The 13,180-nt window shown below is 36.3% G+C and overlaps 1 protein-coding gene across 4 annotated transcripts in view; it reads left to right on the top strand.

Annotated features, from left to right (window-relative positions):
• Positions 1–13,180, top strand: part of CRPPA (CDP-L-ribitol pyrophosphorylase A) — a 364,955-nt gene that overhangs the window by 89,658 nt on the left and 262,117 nt on the right. For all 4 annotated transcript variants that reach the window (XR_010023849.1, XM_063099545.1, XM_063099548.1 and 1 more), the window contains exon 4: positions 9,757–9,861. Coding sequence is in view for 3 of the 4 variants with exons in the window: in XM_063099545.1 (XP_062955615.1) it covers positions 9,757–9,861 (105 nt within the window). In the remaining variant the exon portion in view is untranslated. The remainder of the gene's footprint in view (positions 1–9,756; positions 9,862–13,180) is intronic.

Raw genomic sequence — 13,180 nt, 5'->3', positions numbered from 1 at the left:
ACACACACACAGAAGAATATTATTCAGCCATAAAAAAGAAGGAAATTCAGCTCTTCGTTACAACATGGAGGAATCTCCTGTTTTTCTTAATAGAAACCAGGTACAAGGGAGAGCAGAAGATGGTACATATAGTCAGCTACCCCACAGTGTCCCTACAGAACAAAGGGAACTCTACACAATGTCACATGTTACTGATTAGCTTCTGGCTACTTTTTTAAAACTCAGTTTATATGCTTAAATCTTTAGATTTATAGCCAATAATTATTTACACTTTTTCAAGGAATTTCCATACAGTAAACACAATGCCAGATACCGCACTTGTGCTATCATGTTTGTTTTTTATAATAACTTTTATTCTCCACTCTCAAAAACAGAAGAAGCCGAGGGACAGATTGGTTAAATAGCTTGTCCACAGTTCAACAACTTCTTATGTGGCTTCTCTTCTTATGTACCACTCTTGGAACCGAAGTCTGTCTGACTTCAACATCCGTGATCTTAAACAAAACCTATTTAAGGACATGAGTTTTAATGTATAGTTTGCACATTGCCCTAAATTACTGTTAGAAAAAATAATAAAAACAAGTTGATTGTCCCATGTTTGTCATAATGGTAGCCAGATTTAATATTTTATGATATAGCAATAATACAGAGATACTATTTTCAGATTTGGGTGTTTAGATTTTAGAAGGTTTGCAACTTAATTATCACCAGGACATTCATCTGATTTGTGGAAAGTATTAAATATATATCTTTGGAAAGAAAACCACAACTCTTCCTTGTAAGCATTTATTTTTGGGGAGTATAAAATTTTTGCTGCATAGTACATTATATCATATAAATATTACATAATTCTTTGGGGGCAGGAAGTAATAAAAGTACAGTGTATACATGGTAAAGGGTACAAAAATAAAGTTTTTGTGCCAACCCTGTTCCTTAGTCTTCCTTCCCAAAGGCAACCAGTTTCTTCTAAGACTCTTCAAAGAGATTCTATTCATTCTTAACCTCTCTTACCTGGTTTTTCATTCTGCTTCTTTTTTTTTTTTTTTTTTTTTTGTCGTTTTTCGTGACCGGCACTCAGCCAGTGAGTGCACTGGTCATTCCTATATAGGATCCGAACCTGCGGCGGGAGCGTCGCCGCGCTCCCAGCGCAGCACTCTACCGAGTGCGCCATGGGCTCGGCCCCATTCTGCTTCTTGTACAGCAATCATCTTTGCTCCTTTCCTGTGTATTTCATATGCTTTCTGTAGCCCATGTTTTCCTTGTTCACATTTTTCTTTCCAGGTTATCTGGAGCACATCTTTTGTAGTTTCTGGAAAAAAGTACATGGGGACTTCTCATTTCCCATCTGGCCTGAAAGGAGCTGTGAGGAAAATGGAGTAGTTTGGTCAGGCCCCCTCGCCTCAGGTCCGGTTGAGTGTGATGCAGTGCATCCTTTGTAAACAAGTTGTGTGGGAGTAGAGTTAGTGCACATGCAGGCCCGTGTACCCTTTGGCTTGTTGCTATTTTTGTGTGTTCTTTGGTATGTGAGGCAGTGGCTCTGAACTGCTGGTTGGCAGAGCTCACATCTAAAAATAAAGCCTATCTTTTCTTCACTCACAGTTCCAAGGACCTCTTCCTGTTACCTAGATTGTAGACCTGCGTGTGAAGGGTTTGTGGCCCAGTCTGGACAATGGGCTTGAGAGGTCTGTGAGCTCCAGCCCTAGCTTTACAGGAGCTTTGAAGTCATCACTCCATCTTAACAAGTAAAAAACTGAACAAACTGAAATCACTACCTCTTCTTATATCCTTCAGAGAAGTGAGGTCACAGGACAAACCACTGTCTCCAAAATTGGAGAGACAGATAGGTGAATACAGAGAATCACAAATTACTGAAGCAAAAACCTCTGAGGGAAATAGTGCCAGGGTAGGAAAACCTAAATTGCAATTGAAGAATTGCTGGAGACTCAGTGTGGACAAGTCTGATAGTTAACTTCAGGGGTACACCCCCATACTCTTGAGTTTTACCTCTAGAATCTTGACCGTGTTCTCAAAGTGAGTATTGGAGAAAGACTCCCACTGTGCTTCCTATGGAGGGGGTGGAGGTGGGGGAAGTAACCATTTTGTAATACGCTAGAGCATTCTGTTCTTTACAAGGACTACCCTCAAGAGAAACTATTTTACCAGAGCCCGATCTATTGATTTTTTTGTTTTGTTTTTTTCAGATCCTAACTAACATGGGGAAGAGAACTACTTAACTCCAGCCTTCACTAGCTGTCCTAGTGGGTAGGGAGAAGCACTTGTGAAGTTCACAGTTAAGAGGCACAGGCTCACTAAAAGACAGACCTAGTCTTATGACTGTAGAATGCTTCTATTTTCTCCACATAACTAACCACCACATAATTAAAGTCCTATTTACTTTAGTTCCTTTTACCCAGCAATCATGTCCAGCTATTAAGGAATAATTACAGGGCATACTAGAAGGCAAAACCACAGTTTGAAGAGACAAAGCAATTATAAGAATCAGACTCAGATATGGCAAGAGCATTGGAATGATCAAACTGGAAATTTAAAACAACTATGAATATGCTAAAGGCTCTAATGGTTAAAGTAGACAGCAACAAGAACAGATGGGCAATTGAAACAGAGACATGGAAATTCAAAGAATGAAACAAAAAGAAATGCTAGAGATAAAAACTCTATTAAAAAATGAAGAATGCCTTGGGCTCTTTAGTGGACTGGACATGGATGAGGAAAGATTCTCTGAGGATATCTTCATAGAAACTTACAAAACTGAAAAGTGAAGAGGAAAAAAAAAAAAAAGGAAAAATGGAACAGAATATCTAAGAATGGTGGGGCAACTACAAAAGATGTAACACATGCATGATGGAACACCCAAAGTAGAAGAAAGGGACAAAGGAACAGAAGCAATATTTTGAAGCATTAATGACAGAGAATTTCTATAAATAAATGTTAGAAATCAAACTACAGATCTAGGAAGCTCATAGAACACTAAGCAGGATAAATGTTTATAATCTACATAGACATGTTATACTCAAACTGCACAAAATCAGAGAAAAATTCATGAAAGTAACCAGAGGGAAAAAAAACACCTTACCTGTAGAGGATCAAAGATAAGAATTACATCTGACTTCTCTTTGGAAACCATGCAAGCAAGAAAAGAGGGAGTGAACCCACCAACTTAGAATTATGTACCCAGTAAAATTATCCTTTAAAAGTGAAGGTGGAATAAAGATCTCAGACAAACAAAAATTGAGGAAATTTGTTGCTAGTAGACCTGTCCTGTGTCTTGTAAGAAATGTTAAAAGAAATTCTTTCAGAGAAGGAAATGATACATGTCAGAAACCCGGATCTATATCAAAAAGGAAGAGCTTCAGTGAAGGAGCAAGTGAAGGTAAAAAACAACCAACCAACCAACACTTATTTTTCTTAACTGATTTAACAGTTATGTGTGTTCAAAATAATAACAACAGTGATTTGATTATGTATGCTTATGTATAAGCAAAGTGAATGTCAGTAATAATACAAGGGATGGAGAGAGAGTAATTAGGATTTTTTTTTATTATATGGTAATTGTTCTACCTGTGAGGTGGCAAAGTGTTATTTGAATGAGTGTTATCCACTTAAGAAAAAATTTTAAAAAGTATAACAAATGTACTAAGAAGAAAAAAATCATATAAATATGCTCAATCACAACCACAGGCAGAAAAAGGTAGAAGACAAAAATAGAAACAAAGAATGAGGACAACAAATAAAAAATAGTAACAAATATTTTAGATATTAATGCAACTATATCAGTCATTTTAACCTGAAGATCTAAATATACCAATTACAAGAGATTGTCAGAGTGAATTAAAACAAAAACAAAAACAAAAGCCCAAGTCTATGTTGTCCACTCGAAACCAACTTTTAAAATATATAGATTAAGAGTAAATGGATGAAAAAGATATATCATGCTAACGCTAGTCAAAAGAAAGTGGGAGTAGCAATATTAATTTTAGATTAGACTTTGGAGAAAGAAAAGTTATTAGGGGCATTACATAATGATAGGGTTGATTCTCCAAGAATACATAAGAATCTTTAATGTGGGTTCATCTAACAACAGAACATCATTATACACAAGGCAAAATCTAATACAACTGCAAGGAGAAATAGATGAATTCATTATTATAGTTGGAGACTTCAACACCTCTCTGTCAGAAACGTACAGTTCCAGCAGGCAGAATATCAGTGAAGACATACTTGACCTCAACAGTACCATCAGTCACCTGGAGAGTATTGACTTCTGTTGACTACTGTATTCAAGAACAGTAGAATACATGTTCTTCTCAAGCTCACATGGAACATTCACAAGACAGACCACTTTCTGGGCCACAACACATACCTTAACAAACTTAAAAGAATAGAAATCATTCAGTGCCTGCTCTCAGACCACAATGGAATTAAATTGGAGATCAATAACAAAGGTAGCTGGAAAATTCCAAACACTTGGAGATTAAACAACATACTTGTAAATAACATGTGTCAAAGAGAAATCTAAAGAGAAGTTATAAAATATTTTGAGCTAAAATAGAACTTATCAATTTGAGATGCAGCAAACATGGAGCTTAAAGGAAAAACTATAGCATTTGAATGCATAGACCAAAAAAAGAAGACAGACCTTAAATCAATAATCTAAGCTTCTAACTTAGGGAACTAGGAAAAGGAGAGAAAATTCCAAAATAGGCAGAAGAAAAGAATAAAAATTAGAACAGAAATCAATGAAATTGAAAACAGGTAATCAATAGGAAAAATCTATAATACCAAAAGCTGGTTCTTTAACAAGATCAATAAAAGGGATGAGCCAGGCTAACTAATAAAAAAGAATATACAAATTAATATCAAGTAAAATAGGGGGTACTAGTACAGATCTCAAGGATATTGAAAGGATATTAAAGGACTATTATAAACAACTCTATGCCCACAAATTTGATAATCATGATGGAATGGACCAATTCATTGAGAGACATAATCTGCCAACAGTCACACAGGAAGAAATAGGCAATCTGAATAGGCCTACATTTGTTAAATAAATTGAGTCAATAGTTAATAACCATTCAACACATAAAGTACCAGACCCAGATGGGTTCACTGATGATTTCTGCCAAACATTTAAGTAAGAATTTATACCAATTCTCTACAATTTCTCTAGAAGATAGAAATACAGAGAATACTTCTTAACTCATTTTGTGAGGCCAGCATTACCCTAATTCCAAAACCAGATAAGGACATTAAAAGAAAACTACAGACCAATATGTGTCATGAACATAGATGCAAAAATCCTCAACAAAATCTCAGCAAATTGAATCTAACAATGTATTAAAAAACAAAACAAACAAAAAAAACCCTCATAACCAAGTGGGATTTATCCCAGATATACAAGACTGATTCAACATTCAAAAATATAATATATGCAATCACATCAGCAGGCTGAAAGAGAAAAATATCATGTGATCATATCAATAGATGCAGAAAAAGCATTTGACAAAACCCAACACTGATTAAAAAACTCTTAGCAAACTAGGAATAGAGAACTTTCTCAGCTTGGTAAAAACATCTCTTAAAATACTTACAGCCAACATCATACTTAATGGTGAGAAACTCAAAGCTTTCCTGGTAAGATCAGGAAGAAGGCAAGGATGTGCCTTCTCACTGCTCTTTGTCAACATCATTCTGGAATTCCTAGCTAATGCAGTGAGAAAAGAAAAGGAACTAAGTATTCTGTTGGAAAAGGAAGAAATAAAACTAGTTTTTTCACAGATGACATGATTGTGTGGGAAATCTGAAAGCATTGACAAAACTTCTGGAACTAACAGACCATAATAGTGATGTTGCAAGATACGAGGTTATCCTCTGTACCAGCAATGAAAAAATGGAATATGAAATTAAAAACATTTTACCATTTACATTAGCTCCCCCAGGAATGAAATACTTAGGCATAAATGTAACAAAATATCCATATAACCTGCATGAGGAAAACTCTAAAACTGATGGAAGACATCAAGGAACTAAATAAACCGAGAGGCATCATGCCTGTGTGGATAGGAAGACTCAGTGTTGTCAAGATGTCAGTTCTTCCCAACTGGACCAGCCTGATCTCAATCAAAATAGTGTCCTTAGCGCATCTGCCTGGGTTAAAGACTGTTTGACACTGTTTTGGGGGACCCAGTTTGGAGAGGCAGATGGTTCTCAGTGTCTGTATGTTTGTGTTCTCATGTGATTGGTGATATAAGTATGACCTCCTCATGCTGGATAATAAATGTCAACAAACATCTTGTGCAATTACTCATTCATTATTAATTTTCTTGACTAAGATCACAATCTTGCTAGTTACTTTCCATTTATTCCATCTGTTCTGTTTTTTCTTTCTTTTTCTTGCCTTTGGATTAATTTAGCATTTTTTGATTCCATTTTATGACTACTGTTGACTTATTTTTAACTTAACTTTTTTTTGTTGTTCAGTGACTGCCTTGAATTTAGAATATACATCTAATCACAGTCTCCTTTAAATAATATACCACTTTATGAGGACCTAACAGGAGTCACTGGAGAGGTATCTACCTACAAATTTGTATTAACTCCAATTATGACTATGGCTTTCAGAAGCTCTACATTTTCTCAGTAGCCTCCACTTAGTCTTTAGCAATTTGTTAAAATGTTTAGTTGATTTTTTCTCACCTGATTCTATGGCGCACAGTTTCTCTTCCTTTTGAGTTCTGCCATAGGTGAGCCAATGATTGCATCCCTTCCCTCCTTGGGAGAGGCAGGCCTTTCTTAGATTTTAGGGTCCTTGGTTATCCTTTGACCTCAGCTCTGATGGGTTGAAGAAAGAGGGTATACTTCAGTAGTTGCAGCTTTTCCTTTGGTTCAGATGCAAGCATCACTTTTTGCAGTTTTTCATATCCTAGACAAAAGCAGGAATCCATCGTCAGTGTTCTTAAGAAATAGAAATTTATGCTTTAATTTTTCATTAAGCATACATTTTTTTAAACTTACTGCTAAAGGTTTTATTGCAAAAAAAAGTGCCCCAAACCTCATAAATGGTTGTAGTTGTAGTCTATATAATGAATGACAAGTTTGGAATAGTCTCTAAGATTGCTCAGCCTCCATTTCCTTTATATATTTCATGCATACTTGAGCTATAATTATCCGTGTTTCCCATTGACGCTGGTTACTGGAATCCTAAAGGCTTCTTGCAATTTGTAGGCTGTTGCACTTTTAGTTACTGCAGCACATAGCTGGCAGGGGTGATGTCAGTGGAGAGGGTCTGGGGAGGCCCAACACCTGGCCTCAACCTCCTCTTACCAGGTTCTCGACTCTGCCACAGGAAAGAATTCAAGAGCAGAGTCACAGTAGAAACTGAGAACAAGTTTAATGTAACATATAATACAGGTTTCACAGGGAGGGTGCAGCCTAGCTTCAGAGGTTGAGCAGGGCCCACAACAAGTTTAATACAAAAGTAAGAAACACACAAAGTTTAGTACAGAGTGCAGGCTGGCTCAGGAGAGTGGGCAGTCTCCTGCTAAAAGTAAGTTTAACACAAAAATGAAGCATATATACCTCAGCCAGTGAAGTGTGGGTTGACCCCAGAAAAGTGAGCAACAAACCTGCTCCCTACCAGGATTCAGCTTTTATTATTTTGCTATCTAATACAAGTACATGCTATCTAATGAATATTCAACAAAGGGAGTGGTTCCCTGTTATGTAATATAGTCTTACACATGCTCATTTGGTCTCCTTTTAGGGCATGTTTATTGGACAGAATCTATCACATGTACTGAACATATCAAGAATATTCTGTGTTCTTTAGTGGAAGGTCATTCAGAGGACAAATTCCACTTTACTGAGCATGCTTTTCTACTAGAGTTGTCTAACTTCTCTCTACTGAGCATGCCCAACCACTGGATTTGCATAAGCCAGCCCCTTGCAGTCTCAATTTCCCCTCATTGGTGCTGAAAATAGGTCTAACAAGCAACAGTAACTTTCTTCTAGGGCAGAGCCTAGAGGAGGGGCCTGAGACCTTGGGAAGTGGCTTGAAACCCAGAGGTGTGTCCTGAAACCTGAACCCAGGGAAACCAAGCACCTCCTGTCTCAGGAGCACAGCATCAAATATGTTTCATGCCACAACCTAAGATGGGAAGGATGTAGCTCTTCCTATGGGGCCCTCTCAAAAGGCACTTTGTAAGCACTTTAAGATTATCCAGAGATGTGTTTGATATTTTGCCTCTGGACTGAGTCAGGAAGAGAGTGAAGGTTATTGCTAATCATTTTGGGAATTTAGCCATGTTTTAAAAAGAAAACTGTTCAACATACATAGATCTCACATACTACTAGATAATTGTGTGTAAATGCTGGAATTATAAATTTGAAGTTTACCAAAATTCATATCAACTTATGAGTATTTGAATGTAACTACTATTGATAATGTATTAAAAAATGAAATTACCTAGGAAATATGTCATGTAGTATATCAAAATACAAGATGTAAACTGGGACTTTTCTAGTCAAATTGGGACTCTATATTTTGGTTATATTTTCTTGTTCATTAATTTCACAACCCTTAGGATTTTGTAACCACAAGTTCAATAAAACAACCTTAGCAAAAAAAAGTGTGCTAACTGCCGTATTCATATTTGTTGCTTTCCTGTAGTCCTCCCTACATGTATGTGCTCTTCCTAAAAATGCAGATCTACGAAATGGCTCCAACCTTTTAAGTTTTCATGCCACCTTTAGCTTTAAAGCTATCCCCCTCCTCTAATTTCATTCAATCTTTAAGATAGAGATCAGAGATAATTTCCTCTGATGCCCTCACATGGAATTGAGTATTTTATCCACTGGGCTAACTCTAAACATTCTTCTAGTGCTAAATCTGTTACATTCTATTTTAAATTATTTGTTAAAATCAGCCTCCCCTTCTAGACTTTAATTCCTTCAGCACACAATGCAAGAGTACTTACAAAAGTTCATGGAAAAATATAATTAAAAGATATGAATCTTTCCATGAACTTTTGGAAGTACACTTGTACATGTATCATTTACCTTTGTATAGCTGGTACTTAACATGGAGCTTGGAAACATGATAGGCTCACAATGATTATTATTCAGCTGAATTATATTGCTTGGCTATTTTGATGGTTCTGCTTAAGTGCTATAATTATTATTTATTTTTTTCTGAATCTATGAGAGATCTTTAAATTTTTATCTCACAATCTAAAAACAAACTGTTTCCATGTTCGGAAACAAAATCTATGTCTTTTAAAAAGGATATGATGACACTTAAAATATTAAAATAAATGAGAACTGTGACCTGCAAATGTCTTGATGTAAATATAAGAAGGGATTTGGTTTGTGTGTATGTGTATTTGTTAAGAGTTCTGATATGGTTGTAATCAGCCCCTACCTTTAGGCATTTTATAAACACATTTGGAAAGGTAGCTTATAAGCGAAGGAAATAAAGTATTATATTTATCTGACAACTGAAACTATTGAGGAAGCTCAAAACTCTTCTGACAATGGCAATATTCCTATCTACTAATTTTTCCCCCCTAGAGCACAGGGAGGATTATTCTGTAACTTAATCAGTAGCTGATTAAATTGTTTGTGAGTTCTCTAGGCTTTTCTTTTTCTATTTGCAATTGATCATGAAATAAAAGGCTTATTTATATTTAAAATTGTATTTTAGCTTGTTAACTCTGTCTTTTTTTTTTCTTTCTACATCAGTGTAGTGACTATGACTTGGAATTTGGAACTGAGTGTTTGCAGTTGGCTCTAAAATACTGTCATATTAAAGCCAAACTTGTAGAAGGATCACCTGACCTCTGGAAGGTAAGAGAGGTGATATTTTGCTCTGGCTCTTCTTTGTGCTTCTGTGTGAGTGTGTGCACTTACATTTACAAATGATAGAACACATGAAAGGAGTTCGAGGACTTTCACTGTATTTACTGATCCATCAAGATATGATATCGTTTCTAGTGCCGGGCTTTAAGAAAATTCACTTGGAGATAATTTATTCAAACAAGTTCCATTTTAGCCTACGGGATTATTTTATTTACCTTTTTTTCCTCTTTTTCTTGCTTTCCGTATATAGCCTTTTCTTCTTTTCACTAGATTGTTTCGAAGCTATAGCTCTGCTGCTCACAATAGCAGCATTTCCTTCCAGGCCTTTGGTTGGTAGGTCTAACTTGGTTGAAAGAATATCTGTCCCAGTTCTAACTCTGTGGGGCTGGACCCACTCTCTACCCTCCAAGAGGAATTGGTCTCTTTCCTGTGGCAAGACCCAGTTCTTCTAATGGAAAACTTTTTTCTTTTGGAGGAAATGGAGTGGGTGCTGTATGTAAACAAGGCAGTGCTAACATACTACAGCTTCCTATTGAGGCAGGGGTGTTTTAGAGTCTGACTCTCCCTTGTTTCATTAGGTAGAAATGTGTCAAATAGTACATTCTGAAATAGAAATGAAGGTCCATTTTCTAATTTTGAAATAGTTATTGTTGCTTTTGAACTATTGCTTGTGGTCTTGGGAAATCTTTATAAATCGTTTAACAAAATCTGATTAGTAAAGATTCCTTCTAACTCTTAAATTATGAATCCATAAGCATATTTCCTCATTGGTTTTAAAACAGAAAGCTTGTAAGTTAATTAGCTATTTTGTACAGTAACATGATGGGCCTGGCTGCATGCTAAAATCATCTCAGACATACTTAAACTGTTGATTTCTAATATTCCAAAATATTGACATGCTTAGATTATCACCTGATGGAGAAAATTCATGCAATATTATTGCTTATTTAAGGATGTCCAAATGTCATCAACCCAGCAGGGAAATATTTTATTCGTTTTGTTTATCCTTTTTTATGCATGTCTTAAGGGTGATATAAATATTAATTATGAGGATTTTGGTAATTGCCAATCATGAGTTTTGTTATTGACACTGACCCACATCTCTGTAGAACCCGTTTGTCTGCTGGACCTAATTGAAGGCCAAGTAGAAAAATGGAAACTCTGAGGCATTTTATTGTTAGTAACATGTCAGCACTCTCTGGCCTCACTTTTGACATCTTTAGGGGGGGTGACTGTTTACTTCTTGTGGGTGTTCTGAGCCTTCATCAAGCCTGTAATGCACTTAAGTCTGTGAATGAAAGGGAAGCAACACATTGCTCTTTGGAATTCCCACTTCACCTTCAAAAGTTTCCTCCCTCCCTTCTCCCTTCCTCTCCTTTCCTGTCTGCCATCTCTGGCAAGACACTATTAGATCTCTTAGTTTTCTGCTTTCCTTTTACGTGCAAGAAATGTGATTGCATTGGCCAGTGCTTCTCCTGGCTCCACTGGTGAGTAACTTTATATATGCTGTTGTGGGTTGAATTGTGTTCCCCAGAAAGGTATGTTCAAGTCCTAATCCCTGGCACCTGTGAATGTGACTTTATTTGAAAATAGGGTCTTTGCAGATGGAATCAAGTTAAGATGAGGTCTTTACTGGAGTAGGGTAGGCTCTGAATCCCACCTGGTGTCCTTATAAGAATGGGTATGAGACACAGATGCAGAGAGAAGGCCTTTTGATAACAGAGGTGGAGAGTGGAGTGATACATCTGCAAGCCAGAGATTGCCAGCAGCCACTAGAAGCTAGGAAGAGGCTGGGAAGGATTCTTCCCAAAAGCTTTCAGAGGGCAAAGGGAACATGGTCCTGCCTACACTGTGATCTCAGACTTAGAGCGAGAGAATAAATTTCTGTTGTTTTAAGCCACTCATTTTGTGTAACAAAAGTACCACACCAGTTTGTGGTATTTCTGTTACAGCCCACCCAAGAAACACATGCCAGGGAGGTGATACATTCTTTTAGGCCTACAGGAATCAGCATCATAGTATTGCTTCCCAAACTGGGATGGAGGTAGGGAATCTCACTTTTAGGAATGAGGTTTGAATAATGATGTGCTTCAAAGGGCTTGTGGACTCTAAAAGGCCTGTAATGAAGTGGATTGAGCAAAATGTCTTACAAATAGCAATTATGAGTTTTTTGTGTTTTGTTTTTTGTTTTTTTATTTTATTGCCACATTTTGTCTGTTAAATGAGATGGAATTATTCTGAGTGCAAATACTGTAGTTGTTTTATGTTTCCCATTTCCTTTCTCTGCCTCCTGTGTGATCGTCTACTTTCTATTTTATTGGTATTTTCTTAGTTATTTAGCCCATATATAGCCCTTTTCTCATGACATTGCATTGTTTTTAGTATAGGCTTTTCATTTAATTCATTTTGTGATCTTATTTTGTATGAGTAAAGAATATTTTAATTGCTGTTTAAACCACAGCTATGGGATGTATTTTAAATTAGTGTCCTAATTCTATACTAATTCCAAAGATGCCGCCATTTAAAAATAATAAATTGGGGTCTGAAAAATAATTTTAGTACAGTTATGCTAAAATTGGTACTGGACCCAGGAGGCAGGGCTAGGTACCTTGAACATGATTCAGAAATCTGACACAGTGAAAGACGCATTTAGAAATAACCAAGAAACATTTCACTGCCATAAGAAGGGAAGGGAGAATTTTGAAATATGGAGCAGTATGGCCTTCTCTACCCCTCAGAGGTCAGGAAGTTCACTCCACAGTGGTATGCAGAATGACTAGAAATTTCTGAAGACTATGTGTAAGACTGTTATTTCATCTGCCACTAGACCTTCTAGGAAGATTATTTTGTATTTTACATACGTATTTTGGTAAAAGTAAATCCAAAAAGCTAGACATTAAGGGTTTGATACAAACCTTCCTTGTGTTAACTTTTCCAGGGTAAGGAGAAAACATCTGTTTTTTTTTTTTTTTTTTTTCAGATCAGCATACAGGGTAGAGAACATCCTACCCTCCCCCCCCAAAAGTGACCAAAAAACAAAGGAAATAAAATATTCTCATTATTTGGTTTTTTAACTCCCAAAATACAATGTAAGGACATTGTTTCTTTCTATAGGTTTTAATATAGTTATCCAGTATAGAGAAAAAAATATTTTCTAGATGTACATAATTTGATAAATGGAAATAAAGTTTTCAGAAAATCTATATATCTAATGAACATTCTGTATCTCTAAAATGTAAGTTTTTCTGCTTCTTTCTAATTATTGGAGTTATAGATATTCATTATCTTGTGAGATGAAAGGAAGGGA

The sequence above is a fragment of the Cynocephalus volans genome, chromosome 6, assembly GCF_027409185.1.
Source record: "Cynocephalus volans isolate mCynVol1 chromosome 6, mCynVol1.pri, whole genome shotgun sequence".
Lineage (NCBI taxonomy): Eukaryota > Metazoa > Chordata > Mammalia > Dermoptera > Cynocephalidae > Cynocephalus > Cynocephalus volans.
Note: the sequence above shows the minus strand (reverse complement) of the source record. Positions and strands in the feature narration are given on the sequence as shown.